At 36.5% G+C, this 13,330-nt stretch overlaps 1 protein-coding gene across 1 annotated transcript in view; it reads left to right on the top strand.

Annotated features, from left to right (window-relative positions):
* The window catches only part of OBI1 (ORC ubiquitin ligase 1), a 40,434-nt gene that overhangs the window by 15,700 nt on the left and 11,404 nt on the right, over positions 1–13,330 (top strand). Inside the window, exons 4-5 of the mRNA XM_055335584.1 lie at positions 699–947; positions 4,176–4,264. Of these exons, the coding sequence (XP_055191559.1) occupies positions 699–947; positions 4,176–4,264 (338 nt within the window). The remainder of the gene's footprint in view (positions 1–698; positions 948–4,175; positions 4,265–13,330) is intronic.

The raw sequence follows: 13,330 nt of genomic DNA, 5'->3' as shown, positions 1-13,330 counted from the left end.
TGAATGGAAAGTGGATGGATATGGTATACAGTAAACCTATATGGTATAGGGATGGATATGATATAGAAATGTAAACTCCTACTTCAAATGCAGAAACAAAAATGTAAACATCAAACAAAACTATTGCGATCTTGATCAACACTGTTTTTTCAATTTGCTTCACTAAAACAATTAAACATCCTTTTCTTCAGAATTTTCTTCTGCAGAATCTGCTTCCTTGCTGAATTCATGTGACTTGTCTTGTTTTCTGGATATCTTCAATAAAATCAAAGATTTGACTTACTTACTTACTTACTTACTTATTTATTATTTTTTTAGTAGGTTCCACACCCAGCATGGAGCCCAACATGGCTTGAACTCACATCCTTGAGATTAAGTTCTGAGCTGAGACCAAAAGTCAGATGCTCAGCCTATTGAGCCACCCAGGCGCCCCAATGTTTCTATATTTTTTTTTAACCACGAACTGTCACTGAATTGAAATGAAAGCAATGGAAATCCCAGTTTTTATCAGAGTCAAATACATTTGAGAATTTCAACTGTATGTGACTTTCTGCCCACACAACTGTTCTGATGCATAATGAATCTGTATACCTATAGAATTTGGGAGTATAAAATTTAAAAACACATTGACTTCAAGTTAGCATACATATGTGTTTAATCTGTGTCTGTCTAATAATGGCCATGCAATTCTTTTTCAGGATGAAATAGATTGTCTGCAGAAAGAAGTAGAAGATCTTAAGAGTAAAAATCTCAGCTTGGAGTCACAAATCAAAACTATTCTGGATCCTTTAGCTGTGATGCAAGGCAACCAAAATGAAGACAAACATCCAGTTGCAGATAATCCAAGTAAAATTGGCCCAGAAACTGAGGCAGAGTGGAAGAAAAAACTTAGAACAGCTAATGAAATCTATGAAAAAGTAAAAGATGATGTGGATAAGTTAAAGGAAGTAAGTTGTGGTTGTTTTTAAAATTCTGTATTTTAAGTATAAATAGCCATATTATCTTGACTCATTAGAAGATTTTTGAAAAGTACAAAAATCTCTGGATGAGCATTTATAAGCAGTGGCTAAACTTTTTTCTCCTTAAATATCATTAATTGCCAAGAAATATCAGGTGGTTCCATTTGTGACTATAATTGGAGACTGTAGTGCTTCTGTATGAGTTTGCATCTTCTTGTAGAAGAGTGACATCAATTTAAAGGATGTGTTTCTATTTCTCTGCTTTGTGGTTTGCCATGATTTTTTCTTAAGCTTATGTCAGTGACTGCCCTATATGCATAAGAAAAAACATGTATCCAATTCCCTGCCTATAAAATGGAAGGTTTGGAACATATTTTTTCTAGTACTACCACGCTCTGATTTTTAAGATTGTAAATAGTTAAGGACTTAATGACTAATTCCAAAGAAGCCTTTGAGTAGCTATTTTAGAATACTCTATGCAAAAGAGTATTTTTAAATTTTTCTTTCTTTCATCCAGCAAGATAAAGCATAGGAGAAAAAGGCAAATCTCTAGGATTTTTCAGTCTAGGAAAGGAGATGAGATCCATGCCAGCAGTATGAGAAGTTGTTATAATCAGGTGCTGTAGAATTCTATTGGCCAAAGGGACTACTAGCCTTTGGCTTTCATTTCAGGTTTATCTACAGTGGAGCCCTGCTGTGCTGAATGGAGATGGTTTTGTGGTATCCATGTCCACAACCACCCATTAACCTGTCTGCATTCCCTTCAGTTATTGTTAGTGTGCTGAATTATTGAATCCTGCCTCCTTGGAATCATTAATGAGCTCCTTAAAGAAGTACCACTACTGACCCTCAGATCCTCAGTAAAGCTAAGTAGCATAGAAGTCTGAAACTTTAGTGTAAATACTAAGCCATCTTTGTATACCCACCTATAAAATAAATGTTGTTTAAGCTCAGGAAAGGCCAAAATGAGAGAAAGAAGGGAACATAGTGCTTTCAGAGAGAGAAAAAAAAAAAAAAAAAACCAGATATAATTGCCCTGAGTTTGTTACAAGTTTAGAGGAATGTACTTTCTTTGGGTATTGAAGGCCAACATTAGCCTGTTGATTTGTCCGAAAAGAGGATATGAAAAGGAAAGAAAGCTGGAAAGTTATAGTAATGTCCCCTTTAACTTCTTGACCCATCATTAAGTTCTATGTGGTTTCCTTTTTATAGTTATTAAACTTGATTTAAATTTTTGGCAATCTGTATCAAAACATTACTCTAGAGCTTGTAAAAGTGGTATAAGGGGTATATGTGAAAGAAAAATACATAAAAAAGTTTTTCTTTGCTCTTTTAAAGATCAGGTGTTAAATTCAATATCCAAAGCTACACTGAGACCTCAGAATTATTTGGGATATTTGATAAGCCCATTTTGGATGTCTAGTGGTAGTATTAGGTAGTACTAGGCAATATACTGGGGCACAAATGAATTAAAACTGTAGAAGCAAAATTTGAATGTGAAGTACAAAATAACATACAATAAATCAAATACAGGAGCACAAAACATTCAGACTACATAGAATGAGTGAAATAGACTTGTTTACTGATGTTTCCAGGACTAGGTGAGTTTTGAAACCATTATGAGGCCTGTATCAATACCTAATCAGTGTTGCAAATGCAAAATAGTTATCTCAAGTCTTCATTACTCTTAGGTGCAATAAATGGGCAGAACTTTGCTCTTTGTAATCTTTACCCACCTAAACTAAAAATACCTCTGATTGTTGAAAAAAAAAAAAGAAAAGAAAAGACCTTTGATAGTTGAGGAACCAGCCAGTCAATAAAGAGGATATTAGAGAGCCACAGGACTGGTGAAAGACCTTGAAATGTAGCAGTACAGTATGGAAGGGATGAGGAAAAGAAATCAAATGAGTTTCTAATTTAAGCTTGTCATCATCATCAAAAAGCATTCACTAAGTGCTTCCTCTTATGGTGCTATGCTTGAGAGCTTTATTCATTGTCTATGTGTATGAGGAAGTAAATGACTTTCTTTATATCTTCAGAGGGGCAGTAATAGTATTTATCAGTCACTTAAAGAATTAACCCTCTACAGTACTGGTTTGTTTGCAACCATGAGGGTGAGCACCTACTCAGGAGCCCAAAAAAGAACCCTGATGAGTCTGAGTACAAGAGCTAGCTAGGCTTTGTACCCAGAAGAGTGCTTTTTGTCCTTCCTCTCTTGTTATCCTCTTGGGGTATTTATGTGTGGGTGGACAAGTAATATAGTCAGAAGTTCTGGGAATTAGTCAAAAACATTGGTCAGGTTTTTGAAATCTTTAAGTCTTTTGGTTTAAGCCTTTTTGTTGACAGTAGTTTTTGTGACCCATTCACTTTAAAATGTTTTAAATGTCAGTGTTCTAGTCAAATACGTTTCTCTGATCAAGTTAGTGAGATTGGTTTGTAGGCTAGGGAGTGTTAGTTATTGGAATTAAAAAATGCTATGACTGAGGAATTTAAATAGCTTTTAAGAAGACTCTAAAATTGAGGCACACTACTTTTTGTCCAGAATCAATATCCAACTTCTAAATTTTCTAGCAATTAATATTCTGTTAGACAATGTGTAGGTATAGGACAATTCAAAAAGAAAGTCATAGTTGGATTTTTTTTTTTTTTATCAAAAGAGAATCCTTAGAGTTTATTAGAAAATATTGACCCAATTTTGAGAGTCCCAGAAGTTTTGAGCCAAGGCATTTGGGAAAGCCTTTTGAAGAAAGAAAACAAGTAGTTTAATTATATTAGATTTGTTATCACTAAAAAGCTATTTTTAAGTAGCAACCAGAAATCAATCTCATAGCTCATAATTCATAAGAATTAACTCTTAGCATTAGTTTTGCAAATAACTGCATATAGTATAATGCTTAGAATATTCATTTGTGAAAAAAGGAAAAAACTTATTTGCCATTACTATAGTCCCTTAATGACACTAAGCTAACTAACATAGCTCTGTTTATTTCCCTGGATAGGAGAATTGCAAAGTGCTTGGGGAATATGGATTAAAAATGCTTGGTTGTGTTCACAGTTTCACAAGTCATTCCCAGTGGTGATTTTAAGTTTCTGAAGGCCATGTTCTAGTATTCTATTTTCTGGTAGCACTCTCAAAAATACAGATGGCTCATGACATAGTTTTTACAAAGTACTTGTTTTAGCTCATGCTTAATTATTTTCAACTCTTTTTTAAAGGCAAATAAAAAATTGAAATTGGAAAATGGTGGCCTGGTGAGAGAGAATTTACGACTGAAGGCTGAAGTTGATAACAGATCACCCCAGAAGTATGTATTTTGCTCACAAAGCAATGTTTCAGATTACGTCAGTGTTTTAGAAAAAGCTGCTATCATTGTGTTTTTCATTTGACTCTTTTCATTGAAACGTAGATTTAAATAGAGTGTCTTGCCTCTAAAAGTGAAGCATATACTTATGTTATTGGGTGAAATCTTTGTGTCAGTTAAGACTGATTTTCCGGAAACGATTTCATTCTTATCCTTTTTCCTTATCCGATTAGCAAGAGAATTGCTTTATGTGACCTAAGACAGAACTTTCACTTGATTTTACATGGAACTGTGTAATAGGGAATGCCTAGGTGGCTCAGTGGTTGAGTGTCCTGCCTTCAGCCTAGGGCATGATCCCGGAGTTCTGGGATCGAGTTCTACATCAGGCTCCTTGCATGGAGCCTGCTTCTCCTGTCTCTGTCTCTCTCTGTGTCTCTCATGAATAAGTAAATAAAATCTTTAAAAATAAATAAATAATTAATTTTAAAACTGTTTAATAGTACTAACAAAGAGGGCGATTAACATAATGCCCTTTAGATAGTCTCTGAAATAACCTTAATAGTAGTTAACACGTGTATAGTGCTTTCTCTTTGCTAGGTACAACAACCTGTTATGTACTATTAGTGTTCTCCATTTATAGATGAGGAGAAAGAGGCATAGAGAGATTAAGTTAATTTATCTAATCAGCACAGCTAGTAAGTGGTGGAAATAGGATTTGGATTTGAACCCAAGAAGTCCAGGCCCAGAGTCATGCTGTATTGCTTCACTGAGAATCATTACACTATTACATTAACCATTATACTAAAACACCTACCTGAAATAGAATTTAAGGCATTATTTGTTGAATTTTAGACTGATTTTAATTATACAATTAGGGAAATCTATTCTTCCTTTATGATGGAAAAGTTTTCATTCCATTCCAAATAAGAGAGTACAAGTGTTGACCTGTAAGAGTTTGTTTAAAATTATAAGAAACAGTTGGAAGTTGAGAGTTAAAGATGGAGAAAAGATGGGACATAGCACTTGAAATTTTTCTTCTTTAGGGGAAAAAAAGACCAGTAAGAAGAGAGTATGGCCCTTCACTCCCTCTCTGAGGAGTGGATATCAGAACTCCACATTTTCCTTCTGTAACCACTAGACTTCATTTCTTCCTACTGGAAAAAGGCAAGGCAATGGAAAAAGCAACCAGTGGAAATTTATTCTACCAGAAGTAGCTCTCTGCTTATCATGTGAAAAAGAGAAAACATTGCCTTTAGTAAAACCAAGTGTGGTATCATGAAATGGTAGAAGTATACCATAATTACTCAAAGCAGAGATAACTAACCAATAGAGAAAGAAGCATAGCTTTTACTTTTAAATAGTTCCTTCCCCTGTGCTTTCCAACCTCATTTTTCTTTCACTTTAGATAATGTTCTACTTTGACAATTAGTGAAATAAGCTTAGGAAATGTTGCTGTTATGTGGTGGTTTGAATTTCTGCTCTTCTCATTTATTGGCACCTCGCCTTGCCAGTCACAGTAATGCTTGTCCATTAGCTGCATTTCCCACAGTATGTTCAATGGAGCTAAAGCTATTTTGTTTGTAGCTTTTATTTCTTGAAAAGTTGCCCACCAGAATTCAGATTTAATGCCAGCCACTAGGATGTGTTTTTAAATATCCATGGCTCCAACCTGATAAATAACAGGAAGAATCTCACCTAAACAAACTTGGCCTCTGTCTTTTCTAATAAGCAGCCATGCTTCTGAATCTCACATAACTTTAGGACTTGCTATCTTTAACTTCCATTTCTTTCCTTCAGGGGAGGGGAATAGTTTCACTTAAAAAATGATTTGAACTGACCCCTATTCCAGATCAATTTGCAATGCATTGAGGTATTAAATGCATTGCATTTGATTTATAGCCTTGTTTACTCTGCATCACCAAACTCTAGTGGGATTCAGAGAGAAGCTGACCACAGCTGAAAATACCCAGATCTGGTTCACCTGAGAAGAATTCCTATTTGTGTTGAAAAAATATGAAATTTCAAGAGTTTAAAAAATGCAAGCAAATAAAACCATCTGTTCCATCTTGTTCCCTTCATTGGGAAGAGCCTTAACTGATTATTTTTCTTCTGTCTTCTTGATTAGGTATCAAGGTATGTTTTTTATACACATAGCTTTAGTTTCTGATGTATCCTTCAAATTGCGCATATTCTACAAGTCATGCAGAATAGAGAGCTTTAAAACTCTGTTACTAGAAAAGAATTAAGAAAGTGTAATTGTCAGCTTAGGATGTCATAGCAAAATACTAAAGATAAAGTGGCTTAAACATGGAATATTTATTTGCTCAACAATCTAGAGGCTAGAAGTCCCAGATCAAGGTTTAGCAGTTTTAGTTTTTGGCACGCACTCTCTTCTTGCCTTGCAGACAGCCACATTCACACTGTTTCTTCACATGTCGGCAAGAGAGTTTTGGTGTCTCTTCCTCTTATTTTTTTTGAATTTTTTTGATTTTTTTTTTTGGTGGGATTGGTGGGAGGTTGAGGGAGGGCAGAGGGGGAGAGAAAATCTTAAGCAAGGCTACATGCCCACACCCAGCACAAGGCTTGATCTCATGATCCTGAGATCATAACCTGAGCCGAAATCAAGTCATATGCTTAGCCAATTGAGTCACCCAGGCACTCCTTTTTTTTCCTCTTCTTATAAGGCACCAGTTCTGTCAGACTAAGACCTCAACCATATGATCACATTTAAACTTAATTATCTCCTAAAGACTCTATCAATATATATAGTCACACTCAGGGTTAGGGCTTCAACATGTGAATTTGGCAGTGGGTGGAGAATACAGTATAAGCCATAGCAGAAGGTATTTGCTCCCAACAAGACTAACATATGGTGTGGACAAGGGTGACTTAAGCATTTACATTGGTCTCAAGTAGATAGTGCTGTATGAAAGTTATGTTTTGTAATACTTTAAAAATAGTGCTGTAACCTTTTAAAATGAAAATCTGGATTATCATTAATCTCCTCTGTTACTGTTTTTCTGTTCTGTTGGTTTCCATTCATTCTAGCCAGTCTTTTTTTTTTTTTTTCCCTAGCCAGTCTTAAAGTGTGCCTGGGTAGTTTTCCTCCCTCTTTAACCTGAAAGCCCTTTTGAGCAATATGGCAGGAATTCTACTAAGCTTGTTCTTCTAGGTTTCAATAATATCCATTCTGTTCCTTGTCAAAAATGTCCTAATATTTAAACTAGTGGTCCATAAAATGTGGTCTTTTTCTTTGACTTGATATGCATTTCTTGAATTTTTCTTCTCTTCTAAAATAGTTTATTTCACCTAGGGAAAACAATTTGTTTGCCCTTTCAGCTTTCTTTAACATGGACTCCTAAGAATCAGTTTTGATGTTCATAACTTCAGAGATGGTGATGTGTCCTTTAATTTACAAGGCTGATAATTTGAAGAAAATTTACTCTCCCACCCAGCCTGGGAGTACTGAATGTTTATTTACATAATACTGTACAAGATGCATTGAACTATATAAAATAAATACTCCTGCTGACCCCTAAAGTAGGTTAGGTTCCCTTGCTATAATTTCTCTTACTACTATGTGCTTTCCCTTCATAGCACATATTATAATTGCTAATACTTAATATTTTGTATGGCTTTCTTCTGAGCCAGGACTATAGTTGTATTCACTGTTGTAGCACTGCATTTTATAGAGTTCTGGCTCATATTCTGCTCCTAATGTATACTTGTTGAGTAAGTGCGTGATAAACATAGCTTTTAAGACTAGGAGGAAACAGACAAATCCAGAATGTGGTACACTTAATAGGAAAAATGGGTAGATGGTTATTATATGCAACTGATAAGTCACTAAACCCTACCTCTGATGAAACAGTAATACATTATATGTTAATTAATTGGTTTTAAACTTAAAAAATGAATAAAAAATCATTGGCAAAATGGGAAGGGGAGGTATGCTTTACAATAAAAGAATAAGGGATATAATAATCAGATGCAGTATATGGATCGTCTTTGAAAATTGATTTATAACAAAACATGTCAAGACATTTTTGAGGCAATTGCATAAATTTGGTTATAAACTAGATATTAGGTAATACCAAGGGATTACTGTTAATTTTGTTTAGGTATTGTGGTTGCCTAAGAAAATGTTCATATTTTCTTTTAGAAATGAATACTAAAATATAGACTATAGAATATTTTAATAGAAGAAAAGGGATGTATATGTAAGGAAAATGAGACAAATCTTGATAATTATTGAATGTAGGTAATGAATATATGGGGGTGATGAATATGAATATATTCACCTACACTACACATATATATCACCTTCACTACTCAAACCCCCATATATTCACCTACACTACACATATATATCACCTACACTATTCTACTTCTGTGAATGCTTGAACATTTTTGTAATAAAAAAATAAAACCCATAAAACATGGTCTCTGCCTCTAGGAAACTCATAATCTAATGAAGGCAAGAGACAAAAAGACATAAAACAGACACTAAACAGATACTAAGTAAAATAGCAGAGATAGCCATAGGAGTTGAGAATGACTAGTGTGCTTCAGTGGAAAGAGTCTTCATCAAGAGGCAGGACTGGAGCCTGGCTTTGAAGGATAGAGGTTTCTATTAGGAGGAAAGCATTCTGAGCTGCAGGGAAACAGCTTGAGCTGTTAGAGATACTAAGTAGTCCCTTTAGCTCCAGTTATGCTCAAGAAACATGGTGACTTCCTTCTCAAACTCATCAGAAGTCCTCTATGTAATTTGCACATCTCTCCATTGTGGCCATCATTACCCCCACTTAAATAGCTGGTTAGCATGACTACTACCTCCATTACTCTGTGCTTTAAACAGAAAGTCCTGTTCTTCTTAGTCTCCTGTTTAGTGAGCAATGCTAGGAGTCACACCTCCACATGGTGAAAAAGCAACAAGAATGAGAAGAAGCTGAGGGAAGACTTTAGTGTTAACATTTCTCATTTTGCTGAATTCCCTTGGCTTCAGTTACTGTTCCTAAACTGTGCCCAGGAATGTAGATAAACTTGTCCTTGATAGAATTAGGAGTACTTTGGTAATTTTTTTTTTATTTTTAGCTTGAAGAGATATGAAGAATTGACTTGTAAAGCATTTGAAAGTTTCATGTCCTCTGTCTGAGATCTTTCTGTTCAGTTGTGCCCCCCCCCCCCCCCCCCGTGGGCAGGGATTGTGCCAGCTATTATGAGCCTTTAGTGGAGCAACAGTTCTTGCCTTTGGCTACTAATTTACCTTAACAGCAGAGGGTGTTAAACTCCATGTACAAAACTCTGTAGGTCATTAATATCAAACTTGGTTATAGTTGGATTAATGGCTTTCCTTTCTATAAATATGTATTCAGGAATGTTATGTGTTCTTGTCATTGTGTCTTTAGTGAGATCTATGGATTTGATAATGTCTCCCTGCATGCAGCTCTTTTACTGCACAGCAACCCCAAGGCTTGTCATTATGGACCAATCTTCCCCCATGCCCCTGCTCCTTCTAGGGGAAGATAAAGGTTCCAGATTCTCTCTGGATAGTGAACAGTATTTCCTGTTATTAGTATAAGAAAAAACGTATTCTGAAGAGGAAAGAATAGATTTCATAGATTATGACCTGGGCTATATTCGTGTTCCTTGATGAACCATTTCATTTACTCCTATGGCTTTAGTAATCATCTACATATATGTCAGAGATAAAAATACAATCTAATAAATCTTTGTTTGGCCTCCCCTTTTTTCCTCAGCTGTAGATTCACATTTCCGTCTGTTTTATACCTTCACCCAAGATCCTATACCTTAAATTCACCATAAAGCATAGTGTTTAAATAAATGCTTAGCTCTGGAGACAGGCTACCTGAACTAAAATTTCCCTGCTTCCACTCTGTCCCTTCTTCTTCTACCCAATTCATTTTCACCATACTTGAAATTACCTTTTCATAAAATATAAATCAAGTTATATAAGTCTTCTACCTAAAACTGTCCTGTTTTTTTCCTAAAATAAAATCTAGATTCTTTACAGACTAGTCTATGTTTGCCTGTTCCACTTCATCTCATTCCTGCAGCTCATCCTGCTCCAGCCATACTGGCCTTCTGTTTCTAAAATATGCTGGACTTTTTCTGTCTGCTTAGAATGTTCTGCTTCCAGGGGCACCTGGGTTGCTCAGTGGTTGAGCGTCTGCCTTTAGCTCAGGTCGTGATCCTCAGGTCCTGGGATCAAGTCCCACATTGGGCTCCCCACGGGGATCCTGCTCCTCCCTCTGCCTGTCTCTGACCGTCTCTGTCTCTCATGAATAAATAAAATCTAAAAATAAAAATAACAAAAGGAATATTCTGCTTGCAGATCTTTATGTGGCTGCTTCCTTCTGTCTGTCATCAGATTCAGAGAGGCCTTCCCTGATCATTCATTCTAAAGCAGCCCTCTGCTCCAGTACCTTCTAAGTCCTTACTCTGTCTTATTGTGATACCGTAGTAATAAAATCATAGTATGACAAAGCAGTATAGTGTGTGATTATGAGCACAGGCTTCAGAGCCAGACTCCCTAGGACTGAACTCTGGTTTTGTCTACTTACTAGCTCTGTGATTTGGGGGAAGATAACCTTTTTGTATCTCTTGTACTTGTCTTCTGTGAAATGAGACCAACAGTAGTACCAATCTTATAGGTTGTAGTAAGGGTTAAGTGAATTAAAACTTGAAATGTGCTTATAACAGAGCCCACAGCTAGTGCTGAACTGAGGTTATAGTATTATTGTATTCCTACCCCTAATCAGGAATTATCTCTTTGTTTAATTGCTTGTTTGTTGTCCGACTTTTCCATTCTAAACTCTAAGCTCCACAAGAGTAAGGATCTTACTGCCTGTTCCCTTCACTTGCAAAACCCCAGCACCTTAAAGGCATCTGATAAATATTTGTTGAATAATTAAATGAATAGATAAATAACACTCCATAAATTACTTAATCCCTTGGAGCCATCATTTTCTTTATATAAAATGTGGATGATGTGGTATTGCGAGGATTAACGGAAATAATTTTATGTCCTTGGAACAGTGTGTAGCACAAAGAACTGATAGAGTTGTGTGTCTAAATAATTGTATCCATTATCCATTCTACTCAAAAGATTGTTTATCCTCTTGCTTTGTTCCTATCCTCCTTAATGGCTTTACTACTCATCTGGTTGCCTCAGATAAAAACCTCAGTCTTCTGTTTCTCCACGTCTTCTCCTCATCCCACACCTAATTGTTTAGTATATTCTATCTATCCTACCTCTTAAATGTCTCTGTAATCCATCTTCTCATTCCCACTAGTTAGATCCACATGATTTCTTGCTTAGCCTATTTTAAACAACCTTCTGACTGCTTGCTCTTCTTTTCCACTCTCAGCCCTAAAGCATCTGCCTTATTGTTGCCAGGATTGTAGAATATAAATTTAATCATCTCACTCCCTTGCTTAATAACCTTTGGTGCTTTCCCGTTGTCCTCAAAGCCCAAATTTCTTTGTAAGTATGTGAAGCTCTTTACCATATGACAAGCTTTGGCCTTTTTGTGTCCTCTCCAATCTTCCCTTTCTTACACCCTGCTTTGGCCATGCTGAATTTCTCACTGAACCCAGATTTAGCATGTTATGACATGCCTTTGCACCTTTACTCATGCCTTTTCCTTTGCTTTCCCTGGTCCTCACCATTAGCCTCTTTGTTTTTATTCTGCTTTGTAAATTACCTGCAGTTGTCACTCTATCTGTGAAGCATTCCATGATTTCCTAAAACAGAGGAAACACTTTTCTCTTGTTATTCCCATCGTTTTTATGTTATTAAGGATCACGTGTTATACTCTCAAGTTCCATGACTGTCATGCCCAGTTAATCTACCAACTAGCTTCTTGGAGCTAAGACATATTTTTAAAAATGCATGCCATATGGGTATCTGTATAAAATACATGTGTGTGTGTGAGAGAGAGAGTTCCTTCTCTAGAGTCTGGCAGAAGCAAGGAGTCCTTATATTCATGCCACAATATGGAAGGAACTAACCAGGGAATTAAGATTTTGAGCTTCCTTGAAGCTTAAAGTACAAAGAGTTTACAAGGACAGGAAATCCCAAAATTCTTGGCATTTTCTCCAAACGAGGAGAGCAGAGGGATTTCCTGAAGTTTTCCTGAGTCGTATTAGAGATTGCGAGTTAGAAAGGGGAGAGGAGGAGGTGATGTTGCTGGGCTACTGGACAGGATTTCTTGTCTGAATCTCCTTACTTGAACTGGGTTTTTCCTGCCTTTATCTACCTCCATGCTGTGGCTCCTTCGTGGCTCCCGCTCTTCCTAACCCGTATCTCAAGACATGCCAGTACCACTCAGATTACTGCTGTCTTTTGGCTTCTTCAGCAACACCTCTGGTCTGCTGGCCTTGGCTATTGTCCCTTCTTGACCTATTCTGGCCTTTTTTTTTGCTTCTCATGATTCTTCTCTGACAAATGCCATGATTCCTGGTATTTGACCCCAGCCTGATCTGATGACTGATTCTGCTGTGCCCTTTGGTTTTCCCGGAAGGGGAACTTGTAGACTGTCAGGGGAGCCTGATGATACCCTGGGGCCAGACTGTGACAGCCAGGTGTGCTCAGGCCCCTCAGCTGCCTGAGGGGCCCTTCTCTGGGCATTCAGCTAATTGGGGATGGACAGTTACTGCAGTTTCTGTCAAGTTGTCTTTATTGTATTGATAAGATATTTTAGGAGCCTGCAATGCATGCTAATGACTAAGCAACAAGGTTGTCAGAAAGATTAGGAACTGCTTGAGAACAAAGACGTCTTCTCCTCCTTTTGTTTTCTTTTCTCATATTTCCTCAGCATACTTTAAGTCCTCAGTAACTGTCATCAGAGTAATAATTACAGGGTGGCTGGATCACAGTTTTTTTGTTTTATTTTGTTTTGTTTTAGGTTGTTTCTCATGTTAATAAACATTCCCTTTGGAGTTGGAAGAATAAGAAAATAGATTATTCCTCATGGTGAGAGAGAGGTTGATTTAACTATAGTGAAAAATGTGTAGATACTAGTCCAGAGATTTTTAAGTATGCTT

This window comes from Nyctereutes procyonoides, unplaced genomic scaffold (assembly GCF_905146905.1).
Source record: "Nyctereutes procyonoides isolate TBG_1078 unplaced genomic scaffold, NYPRO_anot_genome, whole genome shotgun sequence".
NCBI classification, from domain to species: Eukaryota; Metazoa; Chordata; class Mammalia; order Carnivora; family Canidae; genus Nyctereutes; species Nyctereutes procyonoides.
The sequence above is the reverse complement of the archived record's forward strand: the minus strand, read 5'-3'. Positions and strand labels throughout refer to the sequence as shown.